At 32.9% G+C, this 18,547-nt stretch overlaps 3 protein-coding genes across 4 annotated transcripts; all 3 read left to right on the top strand.

Annotated features, from left to right (window-relative positions):
- Positions 1-997: 997 nt before the first annotated feature.
- LOC103839458 (protein NRT1/ PTR FAMILY 8.4) lies at positions 998-4,198 on the top strand. Of its 2 annotated transcripts, XM_009115966.2 has the most exons (6): positions 998-1,296; positions 1,489-1,588; positions 1,675-1,707; positions 1,795-1,892; positions 2,111-2,670; positions 3,276-4,198. In XM_009115966.2, exons 1-6 carry the CDS (start codon positions 1,240-1,242, stop codon positions 4,066-4,068), a joined length of 1,641 nt encoding a protein of 546 aa, XP_009114214.1. In that variant the 5' UTR covers positions 998-1,239; the 3' UTR covers positions 4,069-4,198. The 2 variants fall into 2 exon arrangements, with proteins under 2 accessions (XP_009114214.1, XP_009114213.1); XM_009115965.2 differs by having other exon boundaries at positions 1,675-1,892.
- A 3,870-nt stretch (positions 4,199-8,068) lies between these two features.
- LOC103839457 (protein NRT1/ PTR FAMILY 8.3) lies at positions 8,069-10,773 on the top strand. The gene is made up of 4 exons (XM_009115964.3): positions 8,069-8,426; positions 8,765-8,864; positions 8,966-9,183; positions 9,270-10,773. The coding sequence occupies exons 1-4, from the start codon at positions 8,370-8,372 to the stop codon at positions 10,647-10,649; spliced, it is 1,755 nt and encodes a 584-aa protein (XP_009114212.1). The 5' UTR covers positions 8,069-8,369; the 3' UTR covers positions 10,650-10,773.
- Positions 10,774-11,255: 482 nt separating this feature from the next.
- Positions 11,256-13,064, top strand: LOC103839455 (NADH dehydrogenase [ubiquinone] 1 beta subcomplex subunit 7). Its single transcript, XM_009115963.3, has 2 exons — positions 11,256-11,680; positions 12,867-13,064. Exon 1 carries the CDS (start codon positions 11,325-11,327, stop codon positions 11,631-11,633), a length of 309 nt encoding a protein of 102 aa, XP_009114211.2. The 5' UTR covers positions 11,256-11,324; the 3' UTR covers positions 11,634-11,680; positions 12,867-13,064.
- The last annotated feature ends 5,483 nt before the right edge of the window (positions 13,065-18,547 follow it).

The raw sequence follows: 18,547 nt of genomic DNA on the forward strand, positions 1-18,547 counted from the left end.
TTACACGAGAGACTTTACCTCATAGTTTTTGCACGTAAAGAACCGCTTCCCAGGAAGAGTGTCGTAGTCCTCCTTCCCGCAAACCTCGTTAATGAGTCTCCCACCACACGGACACCTTTTAGGAATCCCGTACTCGGAATCGGCCACGAACCCTAACATGTTGATGTGGTGGTTTTGCCTCTTTGAATGTCTTCTATCTTCTGCCGGATCCATCTGAAAAAAATTTGAAAATTTTGTCAAAATTAAACCTTAATAACGAAACAAAAGGATTAAACGAAACCAAAATCAAACCCCCATGACGATTTAAACAATAAAACGAAACCCATAACTTGATTTACAAATATTACTGGAAACCCGTAAGTCGATATGAAAACTCAGATCAAAGAACCCAAAAACATACCACCATCACGATCTCCAACCCTTTATCGAAACCCATATATCGTTTTACATCCCTAACTCGAAACCCCCAAATTTTTTTCAAAATCCAATTACGGCTTCCAACCCCAAAATCGACCAACAAAACCTGGGAAACTACTCGATACTCACCTACGCTCGTGGATACTAGAGATCGTCGTTGATTAGGTGGAGCAAATCGCCGGGAGTCGTCGTCGCACGAAAAATCGCCTCTCACGCCGAAACCCTAGTTTTTTTAGAAAGAGGGGAAAATGAGATGAATCACGACGAAGCCCTTCTTTCCCCCTCGTCAACGCGGAATCGATTGACAAACCCGAGCACGACACGTGGTAAAAATCGCGCCTTACGGATTCATGCCCAAGGCCCGGTTCACGTTAATTATCGATTTTTTCATTTTCTTTTAATGAAACGGGCCTAAGATTTCGAGCCCATGAACCGTTTAAAAACCGCTAATGCGGATGGTCTTATACGTAATAACGAGGTGGTACAAAGGGTATAACTGTTAGACAAAAAAAAAACAGAAAAAGTCGACCCATCAAGTCAACTCTAAACGCGCCAGTCAATTGGAACATGCAAAAGGAGACGGCAATCGACGAATACGCGTAATAAGGAATTAAGGAGGATCTTGTTGTTACAATCAAGAAAAGTTTGGGCATTTTTTGTCAGACTTTGAAAGTCAAGGGGAAACAATTAGTTTTACCAAAATAATACATCTCCAAACTTTGCGTATACATTTGAACATTACAGAAAAAGTCGCCGGTCGCCGGTCCGGTGGTCCGTCAGGCCAGAGTAATCTTCTAATTAGTTCTCTTTGAAGTGAAAACGATGGGTTCCATCGAAGAGGAAAGACCCCTCTTCGAACAAGGTTTTGTATTATTACAGGTTCGATCAAGTTGTGTTCTTTGACTTTCAATTTACTTGCCAGTTATTACAATTAGATCAAGGAACCGTGGGTTTTCGTATCTTATGGTTTCTATGTATCAGTCAACTTTCGCTGAGCTATAGTTGTGATGCTTGCTTATGTTAGCTATAGTTGTGTTTGTCTGAACATGTTTCTTGATTTTGTTTAAGCAGGAAGTGAAACTGTATGCTGAAGATGGTTCAGTGGATATCCATGGAAACCCACCATTAAAGCAGAAAACAGGAAACTGGAAAGCTTGTCCATTCATTCTCGGTGATAAAAACAAAAACAAATGTTTCTTGTTTTGTCTTTGTTGTAGCTCTAATCCTTTAAGACTAATAATGTCTGCACCGTTGCAGGCAATGAATGCTGCGAACGCTTAGCTTACTACGGTATTGCCAAGAATCTAGTCACTTACTTCACGACAAAATTGCATGAGACAAATGTATCTGCGGCAAGGCATGTCATGATATGGCAAGGGACTTGTTACATCACTCCTCTCATTGGAGCTTTAATAGCTGATGCTTACTGGGGAAGATACTGGACTATTGCTTGTTTCTCTGCCATTTATTTCACCGTAAGCATTTACAATTGTATTGTTATTTTCCTTTTTGATAATGTTCTTTGCTAACCAGAGGTCGTTAGCTCAATTAAAAAAGATTTTGGCCATTGTATCAAAAGTCTTCGGTTCGAGTGACCAATGGATGAAACTAATATTACATGCCGTGGTTTGGGGCTACCTCCTCGTATTCAAATAAGAATGATAATAATGATCTGTGCTTTGATTTTGTTTAGGGAATGGCGACACTGACACTCTCAGCTTCACTCCCGGGCCTTAAGCCAGCTGAATGCATTGGTTCTCTATGCCCACCAGCAACAACAACTCAGTATTCAGTGTTCTTTGCCGGTCTTTACCTTATCTCACTCGGTACTGGAGGCATAAAACCATGTGTCTCATCTTTTGGTGCTGATCAGTTTGATGACACTGACCCTCATGAACGACCAAGTAAAACTTCTTTCTTTAACTGGTTTTACTTCTCCATCAACATCGGGGCTTTTGTCTCATCTACTCTTCTAGTGTGGGTTCAAGAGAACTGTGGGTGGGGTCTAGGGTTCTTGATCCCTACTGTTGTCATGGGGCTCTCTCTCGTGAGTTTCTTCTGTGGTACTCCGCTTTATAGGTTTCAGAAACCGGGAGGCAGCCCGGTTACTAGGGTCTGCCAAGTTCTTGTAGCTGCTTATCTTAAAATGAGTCTCAAGTTTGATGAAGAAGACCATACACTTCTGTTTGAAACACAAGACAAGCACTCCGCAATACCTGGAAGCAGGAAGATTGAGCACACAGACGGTTACAAGAAAATATCGTTTTATCATTTTGAATAGAGAGCTTCATGTTATGGAGTGTTTAGGCCTGGGCAAAAAAATCGGAACGGAAAATCGGAATCAGAACCGAACCGGAACCAGACCAAAACTTTCAAACCCGAACGGTTTCTATATTTTTATATCTGAAATATCCAAATATATTAAAAATATTAATTATATATACATATAACATAACTAATATATATATAATTAAAGATTTATTAAATGTATTAAAAATATTTTTTATAAAAACAATAATAAAAAAAAAATCTAAACTACCCAAAATTATCAGTTTTATTTGAATTATCCAAAACAATCCAAACTCTTCGAGATTTTTATTTAAATTGTCTTAACTACTCGATATTTTATCCGAAATATCTGATATTTTATCCAAATTACCGTAATAACCGACCAAAACCAAATGGGAACCAAATTTTTTGGGTATTAGATGTTTCTAATTTTACTATCCGAACTGATCTGAACCAATCCAAAACCAAAAAAATTCCGGTTCCTATATGGATCCTCTATCCCCTACCCAAATGCCCGGGCCTAAAGAGTGTTCATGGGGAAATAAACTGGTTTCTCATATCATATGCAGGTGTCTTGACAAAGCCGCAGTTATTACAGAACATGATGTCACAAATGGTGTCACTCCTAACCCATGGAAGCTATGTACTGTGACTCAAGTAGAAGAAGTTAAGATTCTGTTACGTATGTTTCCCATCTGGGTCTCCGGCATCGTGTTCACAGCGCTCCAGTCTCAGATATACACCCTCTTCGTGCAGCAAGGACGGTCCATGAAACATACCATAGGCTCATTTGAGATTCCTCCCGCTACACTCGGGATGTTCGACACTGCAAGTGTGCTCATATGTATCCCAATCTACGACAAAGTCCTCGTTCCCTTTGTGAGACGGTTCACAGGCAGAGCAAAGGGATTCACTGATCTACAACGCATGGGAGTTGGACTTCTTGTCTCTGTCTTGAGCATGGCAGCTGCAGCTATTGTCGAGACAAAGAGGCTACGTGTTCTCGGAGCAATGAACATCTTTTGGCAGGTTCCTCAGTACTTTCTTATGGGCACAGCGGAGGTTTTCTTCTACATTGGTCAGGTTGAGTTTTACTACGAGCAGTCTCCTGACGCGATGAGGAGCTTGTGTAGTGCCTTGCCGCTTCTCTCTACTGCCTTTGGGAGCTATCTGAGCTCGTTGATCCTCTCGCTTGTGGCGTATTTCACGACAATGGATGGTCAAGATGGTTGGATTCCTTCAGAGGACATTGATAAAGGACATCTTGACTACTTCTTCTGGCTTTTGGTCTGTTTTGGTTGTGTGAATATTCCTGTTTTTGTCTTCTTCTCTGTCAAGCACTTGCAGAAAAAGGCTGCTTAAGCTTCAGCTTGGCTCTTGTTTGATATTTGTATATACGGAAACATGTAAAAGTTATGGGCCACTATGTAAAACTATGAAGACTTCATTTCATACTTATTTGTAAATATGTCATAATAGTTCCTATGCTACATGTTGGCGGTTGTTTTTTTTTTTTTTTCCCGTCAATAGTTGATTTTATTACTAAATGGGCCAAGCCCAGAATTACAAAAAAGACCCAAGGTCCACCAAACGAAACCCTAGAGAAAACTAAAAGCGGTGCCACCGTTCGCTCACGGCGTGCCCCCGCTTCGAGCCATCCCCGGTGATCAACCCAACGATCCACCGGAAGAACCGTCACTCACTGGCTTCCAAGCCTCATCGCCGCAAACACTTCCAACCGCGAGTTCCCAATAGTGGAGAGATTCAATCGGTAACCCGAGATCTCATCCGTCTCCTTTCGTCACCGGAACTGGGAAGAAAGCTTCGCCGGCAGACCCAAACCTTCAACATCGGAGAGCTTCGATCGTCTTCCGACGCGAACTCCTCCAACTAGACCAAACCGAAACCGCAAAAACCAAAGATAAAAACAAACCCTAACAAACCTAGGGGACTAAAAGCCGGCGGCGCAAGGCAAAGACCGCATTCACCCCCCGGAAACTGAAGCCGGCGAAAGCGAAGCTAACGAAGCCTCCGCCTTCCGGAAACTAGACCGGCGGCGATGGATCTGTAGGAGCCTCCACCTCCCGGGAAACCCTAATCTGACAAACCGACATCTCCCCACCTCACCCTTCACCCAGTCGCGTCGTTACTCCAGCCACCGCGCCACCGTGTGAATTTGTTCACTCCCCGAGTTGACCACTCCGGTTGGGAACTGGACACAGCTCCGACAAAACGAATAGGAAGAGGAGGTGAAAAAGAAGTCGGGAAACATTTTTAACCAAAAGAAAATGGGCTCCGGCGACGGCACGGACGCTCACGCGCCGGCCGTACGCCGGACCCAAAACCAGATCTGCTTTCTCTCTCTAAATTGCTTTATCTCTCTCCACAAAGCCACTCCCCCTTATCTTGTGTTTTTGTTGGCGGTTGTTATATTTGATGAAAAAAAGAGCAAAAAGTAATTTGGTGTTGCCAAATTTTGGCATTTACTGCTTTTCATGTTATTAAATATATATATTCAAATGTTTCATAATCATTATGTTAAATTTTAATTTAACATTTTTTTCTAATAAATATTTTATTATTATTTATGATCAGTTTTTATCAATATTTTTAAATTTTAATTTAACATAATGATGCTACTATTCTAAATATTAATTAACTATGCTATTACAAATAATAAAAATATTAAAAAATAGTTATATAACCGTCAATTTTATTTGTTTTACGAAGATTTATGTCTAATCTTATCATCATGAACTGTTTTATAAAATCTACATTTGTAAGCACTTTTTGTACCATAGTACATATATACGGTATTTTTTTTACTATGTACTAGATATTAATCTTCACATCCGTGCGGATATATTTATATTTTTAAACTAATATTTAAAATATAAAATATGTTATAAAGATATATATCTAATATCAATTTTATGTATATAATTTTTATTTTGAAAATTTATATTTGTTGAAATTTGTTTGATGATATTGCACAAATCATATATTAATGAATTATTTTTGTTTATTTATTTAAAATGCAACATCAATATTAAAAGTAAAATTTTAAACATTAGTTTAGATGAATTAATTTTTAGCTTCTTTGTTTAGAAATTTTTATTCTCGAAATGTTTTTATATGAATAAATTAAATTATTTTTGTTATATTTTAAAATATTATTTTATTCAATATATTATATTTCAGTTTAATATTTTTACTTTTACTAAAAATATCAACATTAAATGTTACAACGAATAAAATATTATTTATTTTGTTTTATATAAAAAATTAATTTGATAATTTAAAAAGAATTGGGTTATACTATTTAATTTCAAAATTAGTTACTGGAATATATAAAATATGGTCTATATTAAATATGGTAAACAATCAAATGATAATTACCTAATGACAATATATTTATCTTTTTTTAGAATTGTTATTGTTTAGATGTATATTGTTTTGCTAGGAGAATATCATATATGAGTAGTTTTAGGATGTTTAGTTAAATTTCTAATGAATGGTCTTACATAGACTTGTATACGATAGATTAAAAATATGAATCTATTTTAAAGGAGTAGATAGTTCATTTTTTGTGCGATAAAACCTAAATATTTTTATATTTGAACATCATATTAAATCATTGGACTAAATGAGGTTTTACACGGTCAATTATTTTAAAAATTAAAATAATATATATATTTTTTTTGACAGCAAACGTTTACAGACTCATGTTGACTCTGTAAACTAAAGTGGCAACTCCGCATCCATGTGAACGACGAAGGACGTTTGTTTCCTAGCATTGCGTGTTAAGCTATCAGTCCGTATATTCATCGTTCGGTAAACATGAACGATGTCTGAGTTTAGAAAGCTTCCTTTTAAAAGCTTGATATCTTCTAAGTAGCTTCCAAATGCTGGTCATTCTTCTGGTTCCGAAACCATCTTTACCAGCTGAGAACAATCTGTTGCAATTGTTACTTGGAACTGTCTTAAGTTCTTCATACATTCTATTGCCCAAATTAATGCTTCCACCTCCGAATGCAGGGGTGAAAGGCTTGCCCTGACATTCCTTACCCCTAATAAACCATCAAAAACTGGTAAAGTACTATACCAGCCTTGGCCGGAAAAAAATTCTTTACCCGATAAATTAAAATAATATCTAATCTGTAGGGTCTTAATTTTTATCTACCATAAAAAAATCTAACTAACCAGAAATTTAATAAAATATCCTAAATTTATTCATAGATAATATTTTTTTAATAAAAACAATATAAATCTAAACAATAAGATTTCATGTGTTGAACAAATTTTTTTTTATGTAAAAGCCAAATACGTTTATATTATGCAATTGGTTTTTCTACCATATTTAATCTAGGCCAGATTTTATAGTAAAAAAATAAAAAAAAAAAACTAAAATATAATACATTAAATAAAATATATTTTTAAAACATAATATTAACTAATTTAATTTAGTCACATAATATTTCAAGAATATAAACGTTTAAAAAAAATAAAAAAATTGTAATAATTCGTATAAAAATAATGTTTAAAAGTAAATTATTAATATGACGTTACATTTCTAAATAAGAAAATAAAATAAAAGGCAACTCTCTTAAATAGACCATTTTCAAGTTCTTATCACAAAAATAGAACTTAAGGAGGAAAATGACCAAAATTTTTCATTTAATAGGTAAACATATTTTAATACCCTGGATATATAAATATAAATAATTTTTTTTTTATAATATCAGATTATATGTTTTCAAATTTGAACTTTTTTATAAACTCTTTCTTTTATTTTTTTTAATTCAAAATACTTTTTGCAACAATTTTTATAATTTCACATTTATAAAATTATTTTTTATTTTATAAAATTTTAAAACTTAATCTCAGAGGTATAAATATATATTTACCTCTTTAATAAAACATTTTGATCATTTTGATCCTTAGAGTCTATATTTATGACAATGATTTTTTTATTGCTATCCTATGGTATTTTTCTAAATAAATGGTGACTATATGATTAGTATAATTTTATAAATATAAATTTCAATATATATAAAATTTTCAAAAATATTTTTGTATATAAATAGAAGTTATTTTATATTTTAAAGATTTTTTTTTTGTCAATTATATTTTAAAGATTTTTTTTTGAAAACAAATATGTATCCATACGGACGCGTGTGTTTAATTCTAGGAACACTATAAAAAATGTTCTTATATACCAATTAATCAATAAACTATAGAAACTGGAAGAATCAACGAATTTTAAAAAATAGTTACTATTGTGTGTACTAAAGGAAGACGTTCCAGTCCACATAAGTTGCGGTCAAATTAGATTATTTGTAGCAGTTAAAAAATACATTTAATGTTCTTGGATAGAGTGATACAAGTTGAGGCATGGATAAATCGATCTATAATTCTATCTCACGTCAAACAATGCAAAGGATAAGCCGTAATCTTTAAAGATAAGACTGTTATTGCTTTATTAGTTCGCTAATTAATTTATTATAATCAGTTCTATACTTCTATTTAATATTTTTTCCAATTGATAAAAGTCGCCTGGAAAAAAAAATAAAAAAAATTGAATCACAGGTCTTCCAATTGATAAGAGAGTAAAGAGATTCATCAAGATTAAGGAATCTTTCTGGTCGAAGCCGGGAAAAACGATGGGTTCCATTGAAGAAGAAGAAGCGCCTCTCATCGAACAAGGTTTAATCTCACAGGTTTGATGGAGTTTCTTATCGCTTGAATTCCTTCCGCCTTAGGTTTCTCTGTTTTGACTTGATCTTTCTGGTTTGTTGATCATCTTCCCATGTATCTGTTTGAAACTCTGAACAAGTGTGTTTCCAATATTGGAAATGAAGAAATCAAATTAGCTTTTCATTAGGGAAAAATATAGCCTTTCTTTCCTAATTTTGCTTTGATTTCATGACTTTTTTTTTGATTAGTTTAGCTAATTTGAAGCTCGATTTCATTTGCACATTATTATTGTTGACTGCTTTGACTCTTTGGCTAAAGATGTCTTTTTTTTTGTTTTTTAATTTTCATTTTGTTTAATCAGGCACCGAAACTGTATGCTGAAGATGGTTCAGTAGACCTTCATGGGAACCCACCACTGAAGGCTAAAACAGGAAACTGGAAAGCTTGCCCTTTCATTCTCGGTAAACATAAAAATAAAAAAAAAAACAATTTATTTCCTTGTTTTTGTTATGCTAGTTGCTTTAATCTCTAACCTTTTTAAGATGGTTTTAACGTGTACTAGGCAATGAGTGCTGCGAGAGGCTAGCTTACTATGGTATCGCCGGGAACCTAATCACTTACCTCACCACTAAACTACACCAAGGAAACGTCTCCGCTGCTACAAACGTCACCACATGGCAAGGCACTTGCTATCTCACCCCTCTCATCGGTGCTGTCCTAGCCGATGCTTACTGGGGTCGTTACTGGACCATCGCTTGTTTCTCCGGCATTTACTTCATCGTAACCACAAATCCCAGTCAGTTGATTTTTTTTTTGGGTTTTGTTTGCTCTGTTTACTGATTAGTTCCTTTTTTTTTTTGTTTTAGGGCATGTCTGCACTAACTCTCTCAGCTTCAGTTCCAGCACTGAAGCCAGCAGAATGCATTGGCACCTACTGTCCATCAGCAACGCCAGCTCAGTACGCCATGTTCTTCAGCGGGCTTTACCTGATCGCCCTCGGCACTGGAGGCATCAAACCATGCGTCTCATCCTTCGGTGCAGACCAGTTCGACGACACTGACTCGCGAGAGCGAGTCAGAAAAGCTTCCTTCTTCAACTGGTTTTACTTCTCCATCAACATTGGAGCGCTCGTGTCCTCTAGTCTTCTAGTTTGGATCCAAGAGAATCGCGGATGGGGTTTAGGGTTTGGTATACCGACAGTGTTCATGGGTCTAGCCATTGTGAGTTTCTTCTTTGGCACGCCGCTTTACAGGTTTCAGAAGCCTGGAGGCAGCCCCATAACTCGCATCTCCCAAGTCGTGGTTGCGTCCTTCCGTAAATCGACTCTTAAAGTCCCTGAAGACGCTGCACTTTTGTATGAAACGCAGGACAAGAACTCTGCTATTGCTGGAAGTAGAAAGATCGAACATACCGATGATTGCAAGTATCTTGACAAAGCTGCTGTTATTTCAGATGAAGAATCCAAATCAGGAGACTTTTCAAACTCGTGGAGACTATGCACTGTCACTCAAGTGGAAGAACTCAAGATTCTGATCCGTATGTTCCCAATATGGGCCTCTGGTATCATCTTCTCAGCCGTATACGCTCAGATGTCAACCATGTTTGTTCAGCAAGGCCGAGCCATGGACTGCAAGATCGGCTCCTTCCAGCTTCCTCCAGCGGCGCTAGGGACGTTCGACACTGCTAGCGTCATCATCTGGGTTCCGCTCTACGATAGGTTCATCGTCCCTTTAGCTAGACGTTTCACTGGAGTAGACAAAGGGTTCACAGAGATACAGAGAATGGGAATAGGGCTATTCGTCTCTGTTCTATGCATGGCGGCTGCAGCTATCATTGAGATCATCAGGCTCCGTTTAGCCGACGAGCTCGGGTTGGTTGAGTCCGGAGCTCCGGTTCCTATATCCGTGTTGTGGCAGATTCCTCAGTACTTCATCCTCGGTGCAGCGGAAGTGTTTTACTTCATTGGCCAGCTTGAGTTTTTCTATGATCAGTCTCCAGATGCGATGAGGAGTTTGTGCAGTGCTTTGGCTCTTTTGACCAATGCTCTTGGGAACTACTTGAGTTCGTTGATCCTCACGCTTGTGACTTACTTCACGACGAGGAATGGTGGTGAAGGTTGGATCTCGGATAATCTGAATACGGGTCATCTTGATTACTTCTTCTGGCTTTTGGCGGGTCTTAGTCTTGTCAACATGGCGGTTTACTTCTTCTCTGCGGCTAAGTATAAGCAGAAGAAGGCTTCGTAGTGAGAATCTGTGTTTCGTCTCTCCGTTCTTTACAAACAAAGTTTGTGTTCTTTTCATGTGTAATTGTCTGTATTTTTAATACCTTTGCTTTCAGTTTCAAAAGTTTGCACATGCATTTGCAATAGTCCTCTATTTGGTTATTTTGAAACCAGGTTCGATTTGAATTAAGTTTATTGTCCCAAATCACTGTGAAATCAAACAATAAGTATCAGAAGTTAACCAAAAAATATTCAAAAGTCTATAATTCAAAAACTCAATAAAAACTATATAAACTATCTATTCAAAATAAACTGAATTGACCAAAAATCCGATAGGAAAGCTATCAAAACTCTCCAAAAATACTATAAGTGTTCAAATTCCCAAAAATTAAAGAAAATAAGTTTATAACTTCACATCAAGTTTTTATTCGGTTTCAGATTAGGATTCGGATTCAGTTATAAACTCTCAAACCATCACCGTTCCTCTATCTATATAAGGGGCGAGTGAGGAGGACGCTGCTCAGTAATGATTGTGGGCTTAATATAACAAAAGGCCATTAAATGTGGGCTTAGTAAATAAAACGGGCCCAATATGACCCGGAACGAAGAATCTGACAATGTTCGGGTGAAGCAAATCGGAGACGCAAAGAGAAAAGGGACTATCGAAGTTTGGGTAAAGAGATCGCGACATTGGAGAATGGAGGTTCCCGGTTCATCGAAGAAGATGATCGCAACGCAAGAAGAGATGGTCGCAGCAAAAGTACCGCTGGGTTACAGAGACCAGTGCGCGCATCTCCTGATTCCGCTCAACAAATGTCGCCAGGCAGAGTTTTTCCTCCCGTGGAAGTGCGAGGACGAGCGCCACGTGTACGAGAAGTGCGAGTACGAGCTCGTCATGGAGAGGATGCTCGCGATGCAGAAGATCCGCGAGGAAGAAGCCAAAGCCAAACATAATAAGCTTCAAGGGAACGGCGTTCCCCTAATCCCTAAGACCGCTAATGCTTAGGGCTTAGATTTCGATCTCCGGTTAACCTAACCGATTCCAGATTTCCGGTTAGTCTAACGGTCTTCGATTGAACTAGATTTGTTTCATATGCTATTAGATTAGATCTTTGTTTCGTGAATGAGATTTAAGTTGACAAAAATGGATTTGATAGTGACTGTGTGTACAAGATTAATGAATAAGTTCAAGAAATAAAACGAGGTCGAAGTGTTTTGAGGGAGAGACCTCGGCCTAGGGATGTACGGTTCTACAAACCCAGAATCTAATCTCGTAGTCACTCGAAAAAACACGATAGTGGTAGTAGAGCTGTAACTGGGATTTGTACTTGTTTTCCTTTTTGTTGTAGACCATCTCTATCTTATCTGAAGTTTGGACAAGCCTAGACACTTAGTGTTGTTAATATTTTTCGTCTTGAAGTACACTACACAGTAACATTATCTCCTGAAACCTTTAGGTACATCTAACAGGACACAGCTCAGTTTGCTAGACTATGTATTATTATATGTTTGGTTTATGTACTCTCTCACTTCTAGGCTTAGAAAGTCTTCTGCTTTATCGATTTTGAGCGTGTAAATTGTATCTCGATATCATGGCTACAGTTACATATAAAGTCCTTAAGAAACAGTTTTGAAATTACAGCACGCACTAGTCTTATCTCTGTGTCCGAACATTATCTGCTTTAAATACTCTGCAAGAAGATACACTCCTTGATTTGGTGGATTATATATATATATATATGCTAAATCGGATAAGAGTATATAGTTGCTAGACTATATATATTATATGTTGTCACACTTTCTAGGCTTAAATAGTCTCCTGCTTGATTAATTTTGAGCTTGTAAATTCCATCTCAGATATTCCAGCACGCACTATAGTCTTTTCTCTTTGTCTGAACATATTCTGCTTTAAAGACTCTGCACGAAGATACACTCTTTGATTTGGTGGATTATATATATATGTAGCATATGTCACAACAACTATAGAAAGATTCTCATGATTTAACTCTTCTTCTCTTTCTCATTGAGTACTACTCATACATATTTTGTGTGGTTCTTTCCTTTTTTCATGTTGTTCATTGTCCTTGCCACTATGATTTGACAGCAATGGGTGTTTTCTCTGCTCTAAAGACAGACCCCTTAATGTCTAAGATTCTCTAACATGCCAATGATTTCATTTCACCTGATTCTTTTATTCATTCTTCTGTGTTCTAATTCATCCTCCGAAATATTTTGACAGGGATTCTCTGGAACTGTGAAGAAGGTGGGGGACTCTACTTTTCAATATTTTCTTCTTGCTAGTGATGAAAAACTTGTTGCTACATTTTCATGTGTATGTTCAGAGATGCAAGCTCAATATTTTCTTCCTCTTGTTAATTTAAAGCGTTTCCCAAACAAAAAAAATAAGATGCAAACTCATTTTTTTGTTAGTTTTCAATCTTTAATCTTTGAGATTGAAAGAAACTGAGCCTATGAGATCAAAACCATCCTCTTTTTAAATGAAAAAAAAAAACAAGAAACTCAACAGAGCTTGTTTATTAATCAAATGATAAAAAGCTTGAAAAACTTTTACTCAATAGTGAATTTAAAGTTTATTCTCTAGGTTTTATAATCTAGGGGTTCAATTATTGTTATAAATCATTTATTAAATCTAGTGTTATTTTGATCATAAATAAATAAAAATAAATCCAGTGTTATTGGTTACTGCATTTGAAATATCTTTATAAAATTTAATGGGTTTTTGAATTTATAATTTGTTTACTAAAAGAGTTTGAAATCCTTTATTATTAACATTTTAATTATGGTGTTATTTATGTCTGTTAGATTTTAATCATTTATTTGACTTAAACAAATTTGAATGACACTGAACTTGATTTCATGTGTACAATATATCAATCAAAATCTATACTTTTACCTTCATTTCTTATAAACATTTTTTATTATTATTGAGAAAACGTTCATGTTGAGTTCAGTCAATTATCGTTTCATGTTTTTTTTGTCTTCGTGAGTAAGAATCAAAATTATCATTGAGAATTTCTCTAGTCGAGCTAATCACGTTTTGTGAAAACTCTTTCTCTTACATGACTAGTATTTTGTAAAGACTTTACCATCATGAATATTCATCTTGGTTGTTTAATTCGATATATCATTATTGTTAAAGAAATACCCTCACTAAAAAAAGACTTTTGTCATAAATATAGACTCTAAGAACAACTCCAAAAGAAACTTTATAACTTCAAATATATAGTTTTTTTCTCTTCAAAAAAAAACTTCAAAACTTCATTTTTTATTTGCATTTTGGTCATCATAATTAATTACACATCACATTTATGATTCTTAAGTATTTTTTATTTATCGTTTTAATCTTTAAAATTTTTGTATATCATAAATATTTCAAACTTATTTTTATAAATTTAAATTTTACACATAAAATTAAATAATTTTTTTTAAAAAGAGATTTATAATATTGTAAAACTAGAATTAGACAACAAAAATATTACAAAAGAAACTTAATAAAAAAAAGTTTTTTGAAAAAATACATGAAGACATAATTATTGCACAAAATTAAATATTACAACAACACTAATAGTCTAGTAAATTTACTTTGGAACCTCTAAAATATTGTTCAAGCAAATTTTGTTTAATCGAAAGAGGATCACTACAGATTTTTTTATATGAAATAATGTGATATTTTGCTTGTACTTTAATAACTAATTATGTTTTACTATTTATAATTTTATATTTTAGTGTAATATTTTATTAATTAATATTACTGTAATATTTTTATATATGTACTAGTGATTTATAAAAAAATTATGGATTTATATTAATTATGACAAATATAAAGACCTTAGTGTAAATTACAAATAATTTTGAAGTTAAATTTGAAGTTTTGGTTAATGACATGTGTCAAAATCAATGTGTAAATAATGTATTAGGAGTATTTCCTCCACTTTTACTTATAAAATAGTTTTTAACTTTTTATTTATTTCTTTTCATATTTTAATGATAATGCTTTTTGTAACATATGTAAACATAATATTATAGTTTTTATCTTGTAAATCTTATTTCATTAAAATATTATTTATTTTTGTATTTACACCATATTTATCATGTGTATCTTTAATTTAATATCATATTTTATTTTTAAAAATCTGTCATTTAAAATTATTTTACATATAATACTAACTATATATTGATTTATATTGTATTACATATTGAAAATTTGTTAATAGCTACTACAATGTATCATTATTTGAAATGTTGAAATTTCCTTAATTTAATATTATATTTTGAATATAAATTTATATTTGTTTTATTTATAAATTATTTATTTATAAAGTAAATACTTTTAATTATGAAAATAGAAATAGTAATATAAAATTTATCTAAATTATTTTAAATTTGTACAGTACTTTAGACAGATGTTATCCATATCACCATTCAAACATATGTTTTATACCGCTAGATCTGCTTGATCCACTCTAGAACCGCTCGATCCGCTTGAACCACTCTTGTTCTGCTCGATCCACTTGATCCGCCAGATCCGCAACGCTTGATCTACTTTTTCCATTCGGAACCTTAATGTGTAGTATCTCCCTTTGTTCTTATATTTTTGTCACTGCAGTAGTTACTACTACTAACAACTTCTAACCCGCCCATAGATTTGAATTAAATAATCTATCTTATTAAAACATAAATATTATGTTTGACCTAACATTTATTTTGTAAGTTTTTAAATAAATGCACATTTCTACTTTATAGTTAAAGATACATTAGATCACTAATATTTCTTTTTTTATACTACTATTCATGTTTCTAAACAATGTACTCCTTTTTTTATACTAGTATTCATGTTTCCAAAGAATGTATTTTTTTATACTACTATCCATGTTTTCAAACAACACTATAATTAATCTTGTGTCCAAATAATATAAAATATTAAATCTCATCTTTATAATAGCTTCTAACAATTTTTTTAAAAATCATTTAGATAAATTAAATAATTAAAAATTCAAATAATTATAAAACAATGAAAAATAAATAGAATTTATTTTTCAACTTAAATACTACAAAAACATTTCAATCAATAATACATCAATTAAATTAATAGATTATTTTATTTTTATTTCCTAAATAATGGTTTTATAATTTATTTAAGGAACACAATAATTCAATAATATCCATTACATAAATATATATATATATAACATTATACATTGTACAATAAATATAATAACAAAAATAATTATAAAGGCTATTATTGAATTATTGTGTTACTTAAAATGTGATAAATTATGAAAATATAAAATTTAAATCAAATTGGATTACATATTTTTCATCCATCGGTTCAATCGGTTAGTCTCGGGTTTTAGTGATTTTTCTAAATATGGATATTTTTAAAATCCTATATCGAACTATCGGATCACCAGATTAACCGGTTTGACTGCGGGTTCGGCTCGAAGTTAAAAGCACTGATTTAAATACACAAAATTCTTATAAATTAACAAAATATTTATTAAATTATTAGTAAAAAATTAATTATAAAATATTGGGTAATTCTCTCAAATATTCATTTTTAAGTTTTTTGTCACAAAAAAGCCTGAAAAATGACCAAAATAGCTTATTTTTATTTTAAATTTTTTAATATTTATTTTTTATTTTTTAAAATTTGAAACCCTATCTCCAAAACCTTACCCCTTAACTATAAACCCTAAGTCTAGATTAGTTAACCATATGTAAAAATGTACTTTTACTTTTAATAAAATTTATTTTGGTCTTTTTTCTCATTGAATGCTATTTTTGTGATAAAAACTTAAAAAACTATCCTAAGAATTTTTTTAAAAATATTATGTGCTTTACAAATGCGGGTCAAGATCTAGTTGCTGATTAAAGAGGACAATATTAATACATTCTGTCAAAATATCTTGAAATTCTTTTACGGTCAGAGTAATTGGTGAGCCGTATGGTATGATACTCGATTAAAATCTTACTATGGGAAATGTGATTCAGAAATTTCATATTTAAAAAGTTTTATAGAAATACTAGGCTATAAATCAATCAGTTTTTACCAAAACGGTGGTGTGTTTTGGCTGAAAATTCGTTTTTGTTAATTAGTCAATGATCAATGATTAAAAATGATCTATTTCACATTAAAGTTATTAGACCATTTGGAATGTCTTTATTTGATTATTTTGACCAATGAACATAGCCTAGATAATTTTTCTGTAATATTCTTTTGGTCAGTATAAAAATAATTTACGCTACTCGTGTGTCTTTGAAGTGCTGGTGACTGATTATCATTTAATCACCGGCTAATCAAACATTAACCTTTTTCAACCATGCATTGTTTAAATTTAGAGCGAGTTTATATACGCAGGATTACACGTGTTTATAATTATATTAGAAAATGTGAGGCAGATCATAGTAGACTACACTAAAGGTCAATACCTCACTTTGTGTGTAGATTTTATATATTTGATTGTCTTTTTTTTTTGTCAAACGTATATTTGATTGTCTTATTTATGTTTTTTTCTCCTTGGGTAAAAGTCACACAGAAATACGACGACTTTGTTAGTTGTCTCAGAAATATACGTAATCATATACGTAAACAGTACACTACGCGAAATCGTATACGCAAACAGTATCTGACGTTATTATTTTTCAATAAAATATTAAATATTCTACCAATTTTCAAAATTCTGACAAAAATTACAAATATCACTTGTATTGGAATACATAAAACAAAGTAAACAACAGAACAAATACGAGAAATGACTCAGCCCGTAGCAATAGCTGAACAAAGCGTATCAACCAGTTAAGCAAATAAGCAATTAGACAAGTTCAGACCAAAGAAACTATGGCTGGTCAAGTTAAGAGTCGGGCACCAGTAGTTACCGAAAAAATATTCTCTGATCTTGAACTGCAGCTAGCTTCTGAAAACTCTACCCAAATCTATCACGCATAAAGAATCCAAGCATGAAAACACACCCACAGCATATATGATTTTACTGTATTAGTATTCTAAAGATCTTTCTGGATATTCCTCAATGCTACTATTCACGGAATGAAAAACAAATGAATAATCATCTGATTTTGGAAAAAACGAAATTTTTTTTGGAGTCCAATAAGAGCCTTTAGTTTTTTTTGTGACAGATGGTTAGAAATTTATTTGGGTTTACTAAGAGTTCACTATAGCTCAGAAATTAAGAAAGAACAAAAATTTTTTTTGTCCCTTCAAGACGATCGGAAAAATTGTAAAATAACTAATAAATAATTTTGGAAAGTAAAGACTATTTGTGTAAATCTGTCTAAAGTAATCCTCTAGATATTATTTGAGAACTGATTTGTACATGTGTCATCACCACATTCAATCTCAACAAAAATGATGACATGACTTTTGAAAATGGTGTCATGGCATATACCTGATTATGACATGTACAAATTTTCGTATAAAAATTTATATTTTTGGCAAGATTTTTTTTTAATATGGTAATGACTATTAACCCATATATCACCATTAATAGTATTTTATTGCATATATATATATATATATATTTTTTGAAAACACTCCTTAAATTTATTAATAATTAATCTAATATATCACCATTAAATTAATATATATATATATATATATATATCATATTAATAAAAATAAACTAAATATAATCACAAATATATTTTACATCAACTTATATATCATATATATATATGTATATATATGCATATATGTATTATCAAAATTAGTTGTAAGTGTTCATCAACAAATACAAGACTAAAGCAAGACTAATCAAATAAAAATTATAAAAATTGTTTTAAATACAATAAGTTGGATACCATTTTTCAAAAACACACTCTATCAAAAAACCCTTGAAATTAAACTATATATCATCATTAAGTAAATTATATATCACTTTAGTA

This window comes from Brassica rapa, chromosome A09 (genome assembly GCF_000309985.2).
Source record: "Brassica rapa cultivar Chiifu-401-42 chromosome A09, CAAS_Brap_v3.01, whole genome shotgun sequence".
Classification (NCBI taxonomy): Eukaryota; Viridiplantae; Streptophyta; class Magnoliopsida; order Brassicales; family Brassicaceae; genus Brassica; species Brassica rapa.